This window comes from Empidonax traillii, unplaced genomic scaffold (assembly GCF_003031625.1).
Source record: "Empidonax traillii isolate 1590-97213 ecotype Southwest subspecies unplaced genomic scaffold, ASM303162v1 scaffold29:size1973556, whole genome shotgun sequence".
NCBI lineage: Eukaryota > Metazoa > Chordata > Aves > Passeriformes > Tyrannidae > Empidonax > Empidonax traillii.
Genome location: NW_020955222.1, coordinates 1,859,925 through 1,878,032, shown reverse-complemented (window position 1 = coordinate 1,878,032; position 18,108 = coordinate 1,859,925). Strand labels below are relative to the sequence as shown.

Below are 18,108 nucleotides of genomic sequence, written 5' to 3'. Positions count from 1 at the left end.
CTGGGGTTGTTTAGTCTGGAGAAGAGAAGGCTTAGAGGTGACCTCATCACTCTCTTCAACTACCTGAAGGGAGGTTATAGCCAGGTGGGGGTTGGGCTCTTCTCCCAGGCAACCAACAACAGGACAAGGGGACATGGGCTCAAACTCTGCCAGGGGAGGTTTAGGTTAGATGTTAGGAAGAAATTCTTTACAAAGAGGGTAATCAGGCATTGGAACAGCCTCCCAGAGAGGTGGTGGATTCACCATCCCTGGAGGTTTTTAAAAAGAGATTGGATGTGGCCCTTAGTGCCATGATATAGTAATTGGAGTTGGATCAGGGGTTGGACTTGATGATCTTGGAGGCCTTTTCCAACCCAATCTATTCTATGATTCTATGATTCTATGAACTTCCAGTGCAAACTCAATCCTACCACAGCTGAGAAGCCAGTTGGGTAGGAGACTGTTATATTCAGAAGAAATGTTAGTGTTTCAAAATTGTCGTATGGACTTACTCATGCTCAACTGCTACTATGTACTAAAGTCAAGTTTAATACGAAAGTGTGGAAGTCACTGTGAGAAAAGTGTATGAATGCAGCGTAAAGAAAAAATAGTGACTAGAAGCTAATCTGTAAAAAAAATGAGAGTGATTGCATTTTTACAGTATTGACCACTTAGGTAATTTCAATGGAAAGGAAAGAAGTTTTTTTTTTATTCAGCTGCATGAATGAGTATTTTCTAGACCTGTTTTTCAGAAGTCTTCAAATTCGTAGGGGATTACAATCCAAGTGAGTCAGAAAATAAGAGGCAGAAAAGTCACAGTTTAAATGTAAGATTTCAGATGGCAATGAAATACCAGTGAATATAAGTTAAATCTGAACCTTGGGAATTCCAGCAATACTACACATAGGAGATAAAAAAGGCAGTTATTGCCTTGAGCACATTACAGGGCAGTCTTTATTTTTGGCAAACAAATGCTTGAATGTATGAAGCAATCCCACCAGTATAATATGTTCTCTAGGCTATGTTTTATTTGTCTACGGTGATTTATCTCAAACCTCTTCTTAGGTTACTGGCTGTTGACCTGAAATACTTGTGAAAATTATAGGTGCAGCATGTGACTATTAATTTTCTTTGTTTATTTGTGGAATACATGAGACAAAAATACATAGCAGCAATGGAGGAGTTTTGGGGGAAGTTGAAGGAAAGATTTATCCTATATAAGCAAGATTCTCTGAAAAAAACTTACAGTGCGGCAGACAGTCACCCACTGGGAATATTAATCCAGTCTATGTAAATGTGTATTTTATAACCATTCTGATTTTACAGACGAGTTTATCCTTTATAAAATCTTCCCTGTTCTAAGTATTCCTGGGTTGAGGAGTATCTTAAAGAGCTCTAATGTGATGTAATTCTTTCTTTTCAGGGAATACGGAGCCATTGATGATGTAGATATTGATCTACATATTGATGTTAGCTTTCTTGATGTAAGTGATCTAATCACAGAATTACATAATGAACATTAATACGCATTTAATTCTGCTACACATTAGACTCCCTAGACAACGACTGAGACTTTCCTTTTGTGGAGACTTGATCTTCACAAGTGGCTGTCACATTATTGATTGATATTTGGTGGAAAGATTTTATTTTCTTTTTATGATCGCATTGTTAAAATGCTTTCTAGGTTTTTATTTGCTGCATGAGTATTTCCTTTCAAACATGCTTTGTGAATGGTAAATGTTTTAACAAATATAAATGAAATACTTTTTTTTTTTTTTTTCATGTTATCATAGACATTAGTCATGTGAAAGCATTTAAGCATTTCTTACAGCCCTGAAGAGAAGAGGGCCTTGGCTGGTGTGCTTCTTTACAATGATTAGGGGGAGACGGCAGTGCTGTCAAGTGGCAGCATCACTTCTGTAGCAGTTTGCTGTCAATAACTTCACACTTCCTCACTGCATCTGTGCAGTAGCTTCATGGGCTCTAAACAAAGAATAAAAGTTAGAACTTTTAAGGGCATCATTAGCTTCTGCACAGTTATGCCATATTTTTAGGTTAGCACAGCACATAAGACAGTTACTCTTGGACTTTTTTAAGAAATTTTTTTCCTTAAAAGTTAAGGATTTAGGAAATTGTTGAATTATTTAGATCAGTCTTAAGGAACAATAGTTTCCTTTGCCCTCTGTTATGGTGTTAGTTTCTATTCTGCCTTTGTTTGCTCCTTTGCTTCTCAGGTTAATGTGTCTACCTGCACTGTACATGCAGTGTTATGTGTAAACCTGTGCTTGGTTTAAATGAGTTTGCTCAAGAACTGGAAGTAGGCTGAAACTGCTCTTGGGGGCGTTAACAGGCAGTAATTTGTCCTAAGTCTCAAGTGTAATGTTGGAGTTCACATATTACATAACTGGGTAGATGTATGAATGGTGTTTATAGCTACCCTGAGGTAGACTGAAAAAATGCAGCAGTTCCTCAAGATGGCTAATTATGTCTGTTTTTTTATCTTGAACTAGGAAGAGATTGCTGTGGCTTGGGATGTGATTCGCACAGAGCCTATAATAGTGCGGTTGCACTGCTCACTTACACAGTACTTAAATGGTCCAGGTTGGTCAAGTGTGTTTTCTTTTTGTGCCGTGTATGGTGTTCTGGTCCGGCCAAATCTTTGACCCTGCATGTGCCTACTTCTATGGCTGATAGGAGTCCTACTGGTTTGAATTTAAGCTGACTTATATTTGCATGGCTAGGCGCTCTGTAATGACATGTGCATCTAATTTAAACTTTCACAAGTGGAGTTTTGGAACTTGTTTTACTGATGTCCTTTGAGATGCAACTGCTTTGCCTAGGGTTAAGGAATAAAGATCTGCAGTTTTTAATATGTGATTTCCTGATTTTGGAAATCAAGCATGATCTGCACAGAGGAGATCAGACTGATAATGAAGATGTACACAGACCTTTGCAGCACATTAACATGCCCTTTTTCACGCACCTTTGGAGAATCAGCCACAATAATTATCCTTGCAACTTCTCATTTCTATAGGAGCATGTGAACTGATTTTGAAGATAGGAAAACATTCATATGCAAGAGTCTACTTCAGATACATTTTTACAGTGAGAAGTCAGACTAAATTTGGGTGATAACTTGCCCAGATTTGGAGACTTGCAGTACAATCTGTCAGTTCAGGCTTTTATCTGTGGGAGAATTCTGCCTCTGGAAAATTAATAGATATTTCCAGTCATGTTTAGCAAAGTCTGTCTCAATGAGCTATTTTTACAGGATATGTTGCCTGATGCGTCTAACTATAAGCTATATTCTGTTCATTCAAATAAGCATTTCATTATATCTTTTTTTTCCCCTTGACTTTGGTTTTTTTTGTCTGTAGTTATTACTTCAATGATTTTTGTAAGTATTGAGATCTTAAAATACGTATTTGTCATAGCAGGAAGCAGTATTACTATTCCAAACATTTCTATCAAAATGTAATTTAAAAAATAAAAAAATGCAGAAAATAAGAGAAGGTGAAGTGTGAAGAGCAGTGTGCAGTAAGAAATGATCTAGTGAAATGAGAAGTAACAACAAAATATCTTCTGCACTGTTGACAAATTTAAGATGGAAAGCTTAGTTCTCAGTGCTGCAGCTGAGTGATTGTGGAAGTGCCTGAGTACAGGGAAAGGTAAGGTCAGGGCCAGAGGCAAATGCTTTGCTGACACTGGTTTTATGAACTCAGCTGCTGTTGCAGCTATGTCTCTTTACTTACTAGCAGAGCACAGTGAGATCTACATCTTTTGTGTTAATTCTGTGAATTCCTCTTCTGCCTTAAACACGGGGTTTTTTGAGACTACCGGGCCAGAATTTTATGCTGTGTTTTTTTCTGTTGACTGATAAACAGAATTACAGCACACTCCAAAGAACAGCAGGGGATATTAGTACCATCTTGATGCTGAGTAATATCCTGATTTTAGATAGTCATCCGTCTAGTTAATAGCTTGTCTCAGTATTGTCCGTGTGGGCTTTTTCTCCCTTGTGTCTTACCAACCTGTTTTAGGGAGGATGAATCAGCTGTTGGATCTATTGGGATCTCTCCTCTGACTGCAAAGCCTAGACAAAAATATTGGTCTAGATGTCAGATTTTAAGATTGCTGGTGTAGGTATGGTGATTCTTTTTGAAAGTATTCCCCATCCCAGCACAGTGTGTCTGAAATTTGACAATCCAGAGATATTGCTACTGCTAATGAAATAATTTTGAAAAAATCAGTTTGTATTTAAAAGATGAGTTTATGTTTTATGTTATTTGAATAATAATATTAGAGAAGGGGTTAATACAGTGCTTTGAACTACATGAAATTGCATGGCTAATTTAGATATATTGTACTTTATTTTAAAATTTGATTTATTAAAGCAAAGTATAAACTTTGACATTCTGAATAAAATCTGTTTTTGTGAGTGGTCAGAATAACATCAAAATACTGATTTACTGTTTCTAATAAAATTGGGACAGACCCCAGTTTTTTTTGTTTTCATTCCTTCTTTATTCTACTGCAGTCATTACCATCTTCCACAAATTATGAAGTCTATTCGTGCTTGTAATATGCATTGGATGTTGTTCTGCCTTGAGGACCTGAGGCTCTCTCAACAAGTACTGAATTACATCTGCCACTTCTTTCAAGCAAATGTTATTAAAGGATTTTAGTAATGCCACTAGCTAATTTCCATCCTTTACCCTGTACATTTTAAATTTTGGACAGATGAATGTGGATACACCAATGCTTGGATGGGCCTTGAGGAAATGTCAGGATGGTCCATGGCCCCTGGAATTCACATACCAAGCACTTAGATTATGGTTTTGGATCGTGGATTAAAACACCCTCTGAAAGAAAACCCAGATACTAAATAATTCAGTTCCAGTCTGGGCTTTCATTGTAGCCATAGAAACTCTACTGTGTGTAGACAACTTACTTGCAAAAACGTTAAAATGTTTCTGAGTTTAGGTGAGATAAACTGCCAGTCCAGATACATTTAATCTGATGATGCTTGCTGCTTGCTTTATATATATATATATATATATATATATATATATATATATATATACACATTTTTGTAAATCAAGTTAATGGGAAGAGATACATTTTGGAGAATTCCAATTGTAAATTGTATGGGTTGATATTCCAAAAAGTACCGTTAATTCCTTAATATGTTTAGATGACATATCCACTTCTGGTTTGCTTCAGTTTCATTGTCTGTAGTCAAGGTCCAGGTAGAACAGAGTCTCTAAGTGCCACTTACATGGTCAAAATGAGTTCTTCATTACTGTTGTGAGTTTATATAACAATATTTTTTTTTTCCCCTAGTGCCAACTGTGGATGTATTTCAGATCTCAACTAAGGAAAGATTTGGGCTGGGGCATCAGCTGAAAAAGTAAGTCTTGAAAAGTGTAAATCCCTGTTTTTAGGTGGATATTATATTCTTTCTAGTTTTTGGACCATGTCAAGTAGCATAAAATTCATATGCTGTCAGGTTGGTTGTTGGATCAAGATGATTTGACAGTTGTGAGGAGAACCTTATCTGTGCTACTTGCCAGGGTTTTCTGTCCCTTTGCTGCCTTTTAGGGAGTAAGCTACAAAAGCTCTGAAGAGTGCAGCTAGGAGTCAGTTTCATGTTTCTACTTAGATGGTGAAGCCTCTGAAGCAGGCGTCTTTTTGAGCTTCATGCATACCCTAAGAGGGGCCCATGCTTTCATAGTGGCCTCTAGGATATAGCGCAGTAATTAGGCCATTCATGTTTTGAGTGCAAGACAGAGGAATAGTCAAAAAAATAGCACTCAATGGTCATGGTACAATTAATTTTTATACAGTTTTGCTGAGTCATCTTTTCACATGTGCTTGTGTACTTTTAATAAAACGATAAATATATAGGCTTTAATATCTGACCATGACAACATTAAGAAACCCTTAGGGCAAGAAAACCTGATTTAAACCTTATTTAAAGAAATTCACTGCAACACTTTTATAATCTTACAAATGAAGCAAGGTTTTAAAATCTCTATAGTACATGACTTTGAAGGAAAAGAAAAGGAAACGCTCCCCTGTTATGAACAATCTCTTAGAACGTTTCAGTATATATACTGCCTCTGATTTGTGCACCAGGTAATTACTATAGATTCATGTAAGACATTTTCAAGACCGTAGCTGCCTAATGCACAGTTGAGCAGGAGCCAAAATACCCATGAACCCAATGGTCCCTCTTAGCTGTGGCCACAGAATAGTCATCTTTTTTGGTAAAGTCCATACCAAATTCAGCTTTGACTTTATCACTCAAAGAACCCCCCACTGCTAGATCAGATTCAGAGAAGAAGCTCCTACTTAGCCGTGCAGATGCAATAGCCTATCCCTGTAGTGACATGAGAGACAGATCCCCATAGCTGGATGTAATGCCCTTGAATTAGTTAGTCTCTGGATCTCTGTAAGAAGTATAGTCTGCATAAGTCTTGCAGTTCCAATGGTTGTAGTCAGACTGTATTTTCATTAGGACTTCCATTTTAAATTAGTTCTGTGAGGAAGAACGGCATTTTTGAGGAAACTGAGGCACCCAGTCATCATTCCACATACATGACGGAAAACTTTGCCTTTAGATTGAGAACACTGCATTATGTCACCTACTTGGTGAGCACTAAGACCATAGTATTAAAATGATTATGTCTTTGCTAGGATAAGAAAATTTTTTTTTCTTTCTTAATTTCCAGGATCATGCAGACATTTGTTACACAACAGTGGAAGAACAGTAAGGAGAAATCTAATTGTACGCACAATAAGAAGGTGTCTGACAAAAAGGTGAAATCCCCTCTGCACATCTTTTCTACACTGCGCAGGTAATAGCAAGAAAATTGAGCTGTTACAACCATAAACTGTTCAAAAGCTACAGCAGACTTCACAAGGTGAAATCTTGACTTTTCTCCACAGAGAAGTGCTCTATTTATATCTTACCTCATGGGTTTCCAGTCCTTGTGTTGCATGACATCAAGAGTGAACTGGGTACTGCTGCAGCTTCTAAGAATATTTGAAGGCAGAGCATTTCAGTGCCCTGCTCTCTGAAACAGCCAGGTTTCATCTAGAACTGGAAATAATTTTAACTTGTTTTTATATCTTTATTAGCTTTGTAGTATCTGACTGTTACTTGAATAGCAAGAATAAAAATATAAGTTATATGTATAGCATATATTATGTATATTTTTAAAAACTGTGGTTTTCTAGCTCTTGTTTCTACAGGAGTGTGCATTTTTAATTTTTTAAAACTAGAATGGTCATTAAAGAAAAACTGATTTGTAAAGATGCTGAGCACTCTTCCCTCTCCTCTGTTGAATTACATTAATGTTTACCACTTGTGAAAGGCAGGCAAAGAATTTCAAAGAACAAAGGAATTAAAAGCACAAGAAGTAGTTTGTGAATAGTTAATTTCAATTTACTATGCTTTCTGCCAGTTACTCATACTCTTAAGTTTATATAAAATCAGGCTCTAATTTTACCTCTTTCAGGATTGTGACTCTTTACTCTAGTGTGTATTCCTGCTGATGGAAGGTTGACAGATCACCCCTTTGATTCAGTTAATGAATTTGAATTGAATGCTTCTTTGAATATTCCGTCTTTTTGAACAATTTTGCAATTCTAAATTCAGTGTACAACAAAGAGATAGAATACAGCAATTGCTCACATTGAAAATAAGAGCAGTGTCAAAGATGACAAAAGTTTGGTTGTTCAAAGGTGAAGGAGGAAAGGTGGTGTTTTAAGTAGAAAGCTTATCCATTCCCTACCTTGCCATACACCATTGCCAAGCACAGGCTGTAGCCTGAGGTTTGGTTGTATTCAGTAATGGCATACAAAACCAGCCCATTCTTTTTTCTCTGGATTTTGCTGCTGATGCAATGCCTGTCCAAAGATGGCTCAGGCCAAATGCAGGGGCCCTCTCTGTCCCTACGGTGCCATTCCAAACTCCCTTCTGCAGGTAGTGATCCTGCTGCTGCAGTGAGTCAGCAGCCTCCACATGCATTTTCCACTGTCACCACTGGCTAACGGGGTGGGGAAACCTGCCAGCTTCTCCCCTTGGGTTTTCACTTCTCTACTTGATGCAAACTGAAAAATACTCCAAAGGTTGGGGTTGCTTATAAAACAGAGGAAAATGATTTAGCATACCTGTTACATGTTCTTGCTTTGCAAGGACAAGCAAATATGAACCTTACAGAAATGTGTCAGTACATGTGAATGTTGTTTCATAAAAATTGTTTGTTATTCACTTTCTGCACTTATAATTTAGGTATCTCACATTCTCATTTCCAGTGTTACAGAGCTAGAATTTGCCTAAAAGCAGAAAGAGTGGCATCAAATTGTCTTCCACAAAATGCCCATGTTATTATGAGGTTTTTAAAAATCATGTCCTTTTCAGCTGAATTAAATTTCATTTACTGTCTGCAAGTTTCACTGTTCATTGTATCTTCCATTGGATCTGATCTTAGAATTTGTTATGCTGTGTCCAGAAGACAGTAACTTTAATGAGATCATGCCATGATAATTACATAGAAAAGATAGATTTTTTTTTAAGGAAAATGTGTTATTATCTCATGAGCAATATGTGGTTTTCATTTCAAAGATGATTTTCTGAATAATTGGTTTATTTAGAGACATAGAAAACTTCACAAAAAGCTGTAAGGTCATATCTCTGACTTCTATTTAAGTTGTCTTTTTGATTCATAAGCTTGTGTGTAAATAGGAGTAAGATGTCTATTTTGGTATTGGAAAATGTCTTACACACAATTGTTCATTTTTTAAAAGTTTGGGTTTATCACTAGTGAAAAACAAGATAGGTGACACTTAAAAGTGGTTACAGCTGTGTGATGTTGCTTGATTTGCGCAGAATTTTGATCATTCTCCAACTTTGCCATCTTCTTTATTTTAAGGTCGCCAAGTTATCCTCCTCCTGGCTGTGGTAAAAATAAATCAAAACTGAAGTCAGAACAGGATGGCATCTCCAAAACTCACAAGCTACTGAGAAGGACTTGCTCTAGCACAGTGAAGGCAGAGGATGTGTGTGCCACAAAATCTCACAGAACCTTTGGCCGCTCGTTGTCGAGTGACCCTCGGGCTGAACAGACAATGGGTATTAAATCGCACAAACTGCTGAATCGGTCCTGCTCTGCAGCTGTTAAGCAGGAAGAGTGCATCACTTTAAAGCCTCATAAGCTGTTAAGCAGGTCGTGCTCTGGGGATCCTCGATGTGAGCACAACAACGCCTTGAAGCCCCACAAACTTTTAAGTAGGTCCTACTCCAGTAATCTTAGAATGGAAGAATTGGATGGATTGAAGAATCACAAGTTGCTCACCAAGACTTACTCCAATGCCCCTAAATCATCCAAAATGGAGCCTTTCAAGGAGTCCACCATGGCAGAGAGCAGGAGGCTCTCTCTTACCTCAGGGCTTATTGGTATCTTAACACCATCTTCCTCATCACCTTCACAAGCTGCTGTGCGTAATACTGCTTTTTTATTCTGCTCTTTTATCTCTGATTATTTTCCAAACGTTACGCTTTTTATGCAAAGATATTAAGGACCTATGTTAGTGACTATATTGGATATATTGGAAGGCAAGAGCAATAAAGTCAGCTTTTTAAGGAGGATTCAAACAGTTGTGAATGCACATATGTCTAAGTTGTAAAATCAGAATTTGCTGAGGTCAGGACAGAGATGTTATATGTTATGTTGAATGCAGCTCAGTGTACAGCTGCTGGCCATGGGAAAAGTTCAGTCATCCAACTCCTTCCCTGCATCCTGCAGGAAAAAGGGAGAGTGTACACTTCTCTGCTGCAATGTTTGCTTCGTAGGGGAAGCAACTTTTGAGTCCCAAATCACTTCTGCTTCTGGTCTTTTCTTCTGCCATCATCATCATACTGGAAGGAACACAGTCACAGCTCAGCTCACCTCTTGCACATTTGTGATTTGTGAGAGGTTAAACCTTCAAATGCATTGGCAGAAGTCAGAAGCCAGGGGAAGAAGTTAGGTCCACACTGGCCTCTTACTTTTCCCGGAGACATAACTGATTGGGAAAACAAAGAGTAGCTCTGAAAATTAATTCTTCTGCCTATACCTCTTAAAAGATGGCTTTTATACTTTAGAAGGAAGAATGGGTTTGTTTGCCCTCTTTCAAGGCATCAGTCTGTTTTCTGTATTAGATCTTGGGAGAGGCATTTAGAAAATAGTCCTCTCCACTCCCTTTGCCTTGGAAGCAGATTCTTTCTTTGGTTGCCATACATATATTCAAAATAATGCGTTCTGAATAATGAAATTACATTGAGTGTGCTATGTCTCATGGTAATTCAGTTTAGTAAGCTGTAAGCTATACTCAATCAGATCTAAAGCAGTGGTACACTAACATAGGATCATTTATATACATGCTGTGTGGTTGGTTTATGTGACAGGCACAGCAAAATTAAGATGAGCTGTCAGACTTTTTACTTGTTGCAGTTTAGAGATGCACTTTTTTCTGAATCAGCAGACGATGTCTAAAAATAGCAAGACTTTTCTCTCCTGATGTTAATAGGAAAAGCCCCATTGGTTTTTATAAGATAATGAAGAGCTGACTAAGTTCATTACTGATGTTATCATTAGTGATGTTATCAGCTGATAGGGAAGAAAGGCAAGCCCTGCTTGACAGCCTATAAAAACTACCCTTAATTTATTGCTGGAAATCATTTACTTTGAGGGAAGATCATCACATACATGATCAGATGCAGTTTGACTGATGTTAGTGGAAGGACATTGAGGGTCTATTTTGCATTTTATATGCAGGCACCACATGTATGGGTAGCCTGGGTCCCTAACTATAATCTGAAGTCAGTGGAATGTGAAAGTGATGAATCAGGACCTTAAGTTCTCTTCAATTCTCAGCTGAAATATTAGGGTTTCATACATGAATACAAGTAGGATTGTTTTCCAGGAGAAAAATGGAAAAGCAGTTAAGCAATTAAGCAGTTAGAGAAAAGAAAGGACATAAACCTGTAAACAAAACCCCCAAAACACTGTAATTGGAGCTGCTTTAACTTGTTCAAAACAAGGTTTGATTCAAACAGATGTCAGCCTAGAATTCTGTACCTTAGTGACTCTTGTAACAGAAGTTCCTTCTAATTTATGTTGCTATGTGTTGAAATAAAAGAATTTGAGTGGTATCTGAACATAGAGAGATCTGTTTCTGTGGTGCTTACAGAACTGAGATCTTAGTAAATATGAAAGAAAAAGGATTTCAGGCTTTCTGAGAGTTACACTAGTCTTTCAAGCCTAAATGGATAGCCCATATTTGGATAGCAGTTAAAATATAATGACAGTTACCAAATGCCAGTTTATTTGGCTCGAGTGAAGGCACTGGTGTTTCCATTTGAGATTCAGGTTTTTGGGATGGTGAGACACAAAACTTCATCCAATTTAAGAACTAAAAAGAGATACTAAAAACCTACCACACACTCAGTAAACAGCAAGAGGATTGATTATTTGTAATGGCTGGTTTGTGCAAGTGAAAGATCTTTTTGGATGCAAATACTGCTTAATTAGTGTATCTGCCTGCAAAAAATACAAGTGCTTTACCACTTCCCTATCTACCAACACTGAATTTGCCTCAACTTTTTCCTTGCAGCAAAATTATGGTGCAAAATGCGTTCCCGAGCGACACCGTGGCTTTCTTGTACAGGTAGGATATCATATCTTACCCATTTTATGAAACACTGAGGAGCATGAGCTAACCGTTAATTATTTTAAAGCAGATGTTGTCACTATCATTTTCATTGTTCTCAGACTATCGAATTTGCTGAGCAGCGGATACCAGTATTGAATGAATACTGTGTAGTTTGTGATGAACCCCATGTGTTCCAGAACGGCCCTATGCTGAGGGTAAGTGGTGTGCTGGAAAACAATGCATTTTATGGTGCCTTAAATAGCAGAGAACCATACGAACCTGTTGAAAAATTGATATGTGTCAGATGTGTGTCATTTCAATAGCCTTTTAAGGTGTAAAAATGTAAAACATATTAATTAGATTTTGCTGTAAATTTGAAAAAAAAAAAGTCTTACGAGCAAGGGAGATGGAAATCAGATTTGTATAATACTACAGAAATGTAAAGGGGGGCTGTATTCACTGAACCCTATTGTGCTGCAGTAGCTGCAACCAGATAAGATAGAGAAGTGTATTAGAGTGCTTTCATGGTCCTCTGGCATTCTCCCAAAAGCTTAGAGCACCTCATTCTTGAGCTTTTATCAAGCCAAGACCACTGTATTTACGTACACTGGTGTTAATGCCGCCACTCTTCTTTTGACCCTGTTTTACTCACGAGCTGCTAGAATGCGCCATCCTCAAATGTGATAAAAAGAAGACGCTGTGTGAAGTGTCTGATCTAGCAGTGACCTAATCCAGGGACACTGTTGTGGTTCAGTATGCCCGAAGTCTGACCAGTTAGACAGCTCTTCCTTTGTGGCTGTTCCTGTGTGACTGGGAACAGAATTTTCCTTGATGAACATTTTACCGTCTCATGCTTTTAGTGAATGCATACAGTGAAAAAGAGTAAGATGGACCATGAGAGACACAGTCTGCCTGGAGCTACTGGATCAGTGCAGCTTTGTTAAAGAATATATTAGAATAAAATTCTTAGCTCTAGGACTAGTCTGGCAATTTAGAATCCTCTTTTCACCTGGCCTGCATCCTATGGAATGAATAACCTTGAAAGATTAAAGTCACGGAAAACTGTCTAACTACAGTGTGAATGGTGGGATACCTGATAATTTGTCCACAGTGTAGCAAGTAACTACACAGAAGCTGAAGTAGATGTCATCTATGATAATTACGTAGAACTAAACTGAGGACAGTTATTGCTCCACCTGGCAGCAGAAGTCATCTCAGTGTCATTCCCTGACACTGAATGGCTCCAGGGTCAAGCATCCTGACTGCAGGCAGGGATACAAATAAGTTGCTAAGAGGGTTTGAAAAAGCATGTACATATTCAGTTAATGCTCCTTTAAGTCATTGTTAAACCCCTATAGTTTTGGCTATCCAATTAGGTATTGTTTTTGCCTCTTTAACCTCATATCTATCTTTTAAAAACAAAGTTTTCTGACAGAGTTCTTAGCAACCAAACACTGGTTAGAAGCTTGTAAAAAAGGGATCAGTTCCTTATTCCAGTTCCAAGTTCATCTTGGAATGCACTGCTGTGGCTATTACCTGGTATGGGATATGATAAATTGAGTAAAGTTTGAATAGTGAGTAAAGTTTGAATAATATAATTATTTAAATTATTGAGGTTTATCTGTTGTCCATAGGTCAAAGCAAGCTGCAGGATTTATTCCTGTTCACAGGATGAACTATTAAAAGATAACAAAATGGAAAGTCATCTGCTCTAAATAAAAAAAACTTAAGTCTTCTTACTCTCCTACTGTAAAGATTACAATCTCTCAGAATTAGTTTTCTGTGACTTCAGTTTAAAGAGATGTCATTTAATAGCCATCTGTTGAAGAGTTTGTCAGCATTTCGAAACAAAAGGAACAGCAAACAACATGCTTGCCCCAGAACATATATTCATCAGTGCCTTTGCAAGGAGCGTAACCTGGCAAGCCTTTCAAAAATGAAAGGATGTCATTACATAACCCAGGAAAAATGAAATGCCAGGAAGAAATCTATAATGCCCTGTGTATACTTGAATGATTCAGTAAGCAATATAGAGCCATTAATGAGTTTGCAGTTCTACAGAAGGTGAGAAAGGATCATGCTCTGAATTGAGCATGAGCTTGCCAGAGTATGTTAAGGTGATTTATGCATCAGTCTACCGAGAGTTCTGGCAGGGGCAGCCTGAAGTCATCATTTACATGCTTCAGCTAGGCACACATACATACTTGCATTAATACATACGTATATACATATATACATACATAGAGAGGGAGAGAGTGTACATAAAGAGAAAGGAACATTTTACATTTAATAATGCTGCAAGAGCAGATTTCAGTAATACTTTTGTTATGAGAATGCAGCAGGCTTTCATTTAAGGCAAAGCTACATGCAGTTCAGCCTTACTGAGAATCCCTGGCCTTTGTGAAGAGCCCTTCCTTTTAATAGCACTGTAACTGCTCCAGGTTTCATAATGATCAATACCTTGCTATGGTGTTCTTAGCAAAAGTGTCTAAATCTCCTTTTCTGCAGATGACTGTCTCAAAGGCATTACCTCCCTAGGCTCCGTAGCAGGTTGTGTTACCAGAGGTGCCACAGACTAAATATTTCTGGGTAGTTCACCAGTTTCTGAGCTTTAAAGTTTAGTTCCTCCACACAGATGCAGACAGGGTCATGTCTGGGTGTGTGCAGCCTTAGTGATGAGTATCTCTTCTACTCTTTGGACCTTTTTTTTCAACAGTAAAGAAGACATATGAATTTATAAAAGCATAGCAAAGTTATTGCATGAAAAGATATTTTAATATGTATTTAGGCTAAATTTTGTGGTCTTTTATGGAGTTTTATGCAGTTACAAAGAAGCCACTGAGAAATTTGATTGTCTAATCCCCCAGTATGTCAGCCTGCTGTCTTTTCTGACCTATACTATAGTTCAGTTAATTGTCCTGAAATGCTGTTTAAAAATTGAGCAATTGCCACGACACAGTAAGTACATTCTTTTAATACTTTATAGTGCCATACATATGTATAAACTCTCATGCCATACATAGTTTTTTGTGCTGGTTATTACTAACAGGCTCAATGTAGATGTTTTCATCCTCAGGACAACTGGAGATAAATGTGAAACTGAGAGATAAAGTTTTTCCTTTCTGAAGATTTGCTCTGCAGGCTATCTTTTTATCTTAGTTTTGAAGTATTTTTAGATCAATCTCTTTCAGCAAGCTTTCTTCTCAGTATTGTTTCATTTTCTTAAATTAATTTCTCTGGTAGAGTGTTCTGTTTTTAAAATCTATTTCAATTTAAGTTACTTTTTTAAAATCTTGACATCTTCTTTCCCATAAGATAAGAGCCACTTGATGGGCCAGATCCCTATATCAGAATATCATTGTATGGAAGATGTCTGTTGCAGAGCAGCCATGTAACACAATTGCATTTGTTTGACTTAATGTTTTTTACAGTGGACATCTGTCTTACTCCAGAGCCTGCAATACTAATCTAATCATACAAATATTCCCTGCTGATTCAGGGATCACAGAAGTCTTGAGATGCTGTTAGGCTGTCTTAGTCCCTTATTGAGGATAAATAAAGGGGCTACTTTACTGACTCACTGAAGAGGTGTAAGTACAAAAGTCTTAGATTTCTCTTGGGAATTTCTTTACAGAGCAAAGTATAGATCTTTCAGAATTTTCTTTTGAGTTCCAAAAGCTCCCTGAAATACAGAAGTTTAGAATTAAAGATACAGTTCCTGCATGTACTCCGTAAGTGTGTGTGTGTGTGTGTGTGTGTGTAAAAAACATACTAGGTAGATGGGGTGACTTTAGAATATCCCCCGACCTAATGGCCTCACAAGGAACTGCAACTCTAGTACTGTGAAGGGGAAGCACAAAGGTTCTTTAGAATGGAAGAAGTAGTCTTGGAAAGTACCATAAAGCATCATGAAGTTGTAAGACTCTTCTTTATGAAGGCCCATGGTCCATTCCTTCATTCCCTTTAAAAAAAAACCCCAACAGTAAAGCAAACAATGTTTTCCTATAAGTTTTCACACCTTTCCATATGAGATGAGGAGGAATGAAAGTTCTCATCATAGCGTGTGTCTTCTGTATTTACCTCAAGAGCACAGTGAGATCTAATGATTATTTGCGGTGTACCAGAAGGTATAAAAGCTAAATTGGATGTTCAGTTACTCTACACTTATGTAGAATGCCGGCAAAAGTAGCAAGTTCCCTGAAGTCACTGCATGGTATGATTTGCAGTCATTCTGCAAAACACAGGGAAAATTCAGTGAATACGTGGATCCTAAGAATAAAAAGTATTGTTTAACCTCTTGCATAACATGGACCATACTATTTGATGTCATTCTTAAAAATAATTGGAATCCTACATATTTTGCTCTTCATAGAAGGATTAAGAAACGGCTTTGAAATCATTAGCAAGGGTTGGGACTGAAGCCTAAACATCCAAACATCTCCCTTAACTCATATACAGGACTTGGTGATCCTTGTGTATCCCCTCCAACACAGCATATTCTGTGATGTATAGAATCACGCTGCATCCTCCTGCAAGGCGACCTGTGTGCTACACAGCTCTCAGGAGCTCTGTCATTTTCTGAAGTAGCTCTTTGCTCCATTTTGAAAAAAAGTGGGACGTACAAGGTCACACTTTATGCTGAGGAGAGACAGAGAAGGCAGACATGGTAAACACACTGAAAATTTCCAAGAATGGAGATCGGCACAGCCTCTCTGGACAACCTGTTACAGTGGTTGATAAAGCTTTAGGAAAAATTAATTTTAGCTTTATCTAAAACTTTGTATAAGGTTTAGATAAAGCTAGTCCTGTATGAGAGAATAAAAGTACTAACTGACCTCCAAAGGTACTTTTCAATCATCTGATTTGGTTCACCTAGCTAAAATAGGTATTTTCCAAAGCAGATATAAGAATGTAATAAAGAAACTTAAGCATTATTTGGTTCTATATTAGAAGGCTATTAACTTTTTTTAATGCCAAATGAAATTCTTTCTTTTATTATTACTACAATAATAATAGGGAAGGACTAAGTTGCATTTTAATAATGCAACAATTTTGCTGCTGTAATAGTAGAGAATCTCTTGTTTTAGGAATTCAGCATGTACTTTTATTACAAATATTCAGTGTAATGAGATCATGAGTCATTAACAACAGTGGTTATTGTATTTAAGGATCTGATTAAAAGAAGTATAATAAAAATGCATTATCATATTTGAAGACTGGAGGAAAGAAAACATCAGTCCTCTCCTTAAGAAGAGCAAGAAGGGAAGGACCCAGAGAGCTACAGGCTGGTCACTCTCACTTCAGTTCATTTGAAAACAGTGAAGCAGCTAAGCCTCAAAACTATTTCCAGGCACATTATGAACATGAAAATCATCAGGAGTAGTCAGCATAACTTCACCAATGGGAAGTCGTACTTGACTGACTTAGTAAACTTCTGTGATGAGGTGAGTGGTCTGGTAGATGAGGGGAGAGCAGCAGCCTGGCAACCTGGACTTCAGTAAGGCCTTTGGCAGCATCTTGTCATATGATCCTTGTGGACAAGGTGTTGATGCATGGTCTGAATGAGGAGATAGTGAAGTAGACTGAAAGCTCACTAAATGTCTGGGCCCAGAGTGGCTTAAAGTTGTGCTGGAGATCAAGAACTAGTGGTATGTCTCAGGGATCAATACTGGGTCCAATCCCATTTAGTATCTTCAGTAATCACCTAGATTATGCTGCAAGAGAGTTTGCAGATGATGAAAACTTGACAAAAATGAGAGAAGTGTATGATACTCCAGACTGATGGGCGCCAGTCAAAGGGACCTCGACAGACTGGAGAAGTGCCAGTTCCTTACCAGGAACCTCTTTCAGTTCCGCAAGGAGAAGTGCCAAGTCCAGCAGCTAGGGAGGAACAAACTCAGGCATGAGTGTATGCTAGGGGCCACCCAGCTGGAAAACAGCTTGACTTGGGCAGAAAAGGCACCAACTTGAACATAAGTGAGCAGCGTGCACTTGCAGTATGGAAGGTTAATGGTATTTTGAACTACATGAAACAACAAAATTGCCCACATGTGGAGAGAGGTGGTCTTGCCGCTCTACACAGTCCTGGTGAGGCCACACTGTGTCCATGTCTGGGCTCCTCGGCATGCGAAAGAGATGGAGCTGCTGGAGAAAGTCCACTGAAGGGTCACTAAGATGATTAAAGGGACTAGAGCACCTCACATATGAGGAAAGGCTGAGAGATCTGGGAATGTTCAGCCTGGTAAAAAAAGAATGTCTATAAATGTCTGAAGGAAGGGTGCAAAAAGGATGCAGTCAGCCTCTTTTCAGTGGTGTCCAGTGACAGGACAAGAGTCAGAGGACACAAACTGAAACAAAGGACGTTCCTGAACAACAGGAAACACTTTTCTACCTTTTTCATCTTTTCTGAAGGTGACTGAGCATGGGAAA

The 18,108-nt window shown here is 38.0% G+C and overlaps 1 protein-coding gene across 1 annotated transcript in view; it reads left to right on the top strand.

The window, feature by feature from the left end:
- PARP8 (poly(ADP-ribose) polymerase family member 8) overlaps nt 1–18,108 on the top strand; it is a 112,857-nt gene that overhangs the window by 70,800 nt on the left and 23,949 nt on the right. Inside the window, exons 8-14 of the mRNA XM_027910551.1 lie at nt 1,403–1,463; nt 2,490–2,580; nt 5,323–5,389; nt 6,714–6,839; nt 8,919–9,483; nt 11,641–11,694; nt 11,799–11,894. Of these exons, the coding sequence (XP_027766352.1) occupies nt 1,403–1,463; nt 2,490–2,580; nt 5,323–5,389; nt 6,714–6,839; nt 8,919–9,483; nt 11,641–11,694; nt 11,799–11,894 (1,060 nt within the window). The remainder of the gene's footprint in view (nt 1–1,402; nt 1,464–2,489; nt 2,581–5,322; nt 5,390–6,713; nt 6,840–8,918; nt 9,484–11,640; nt 11,695–11,798; nt 11,895–18,108) is intronic.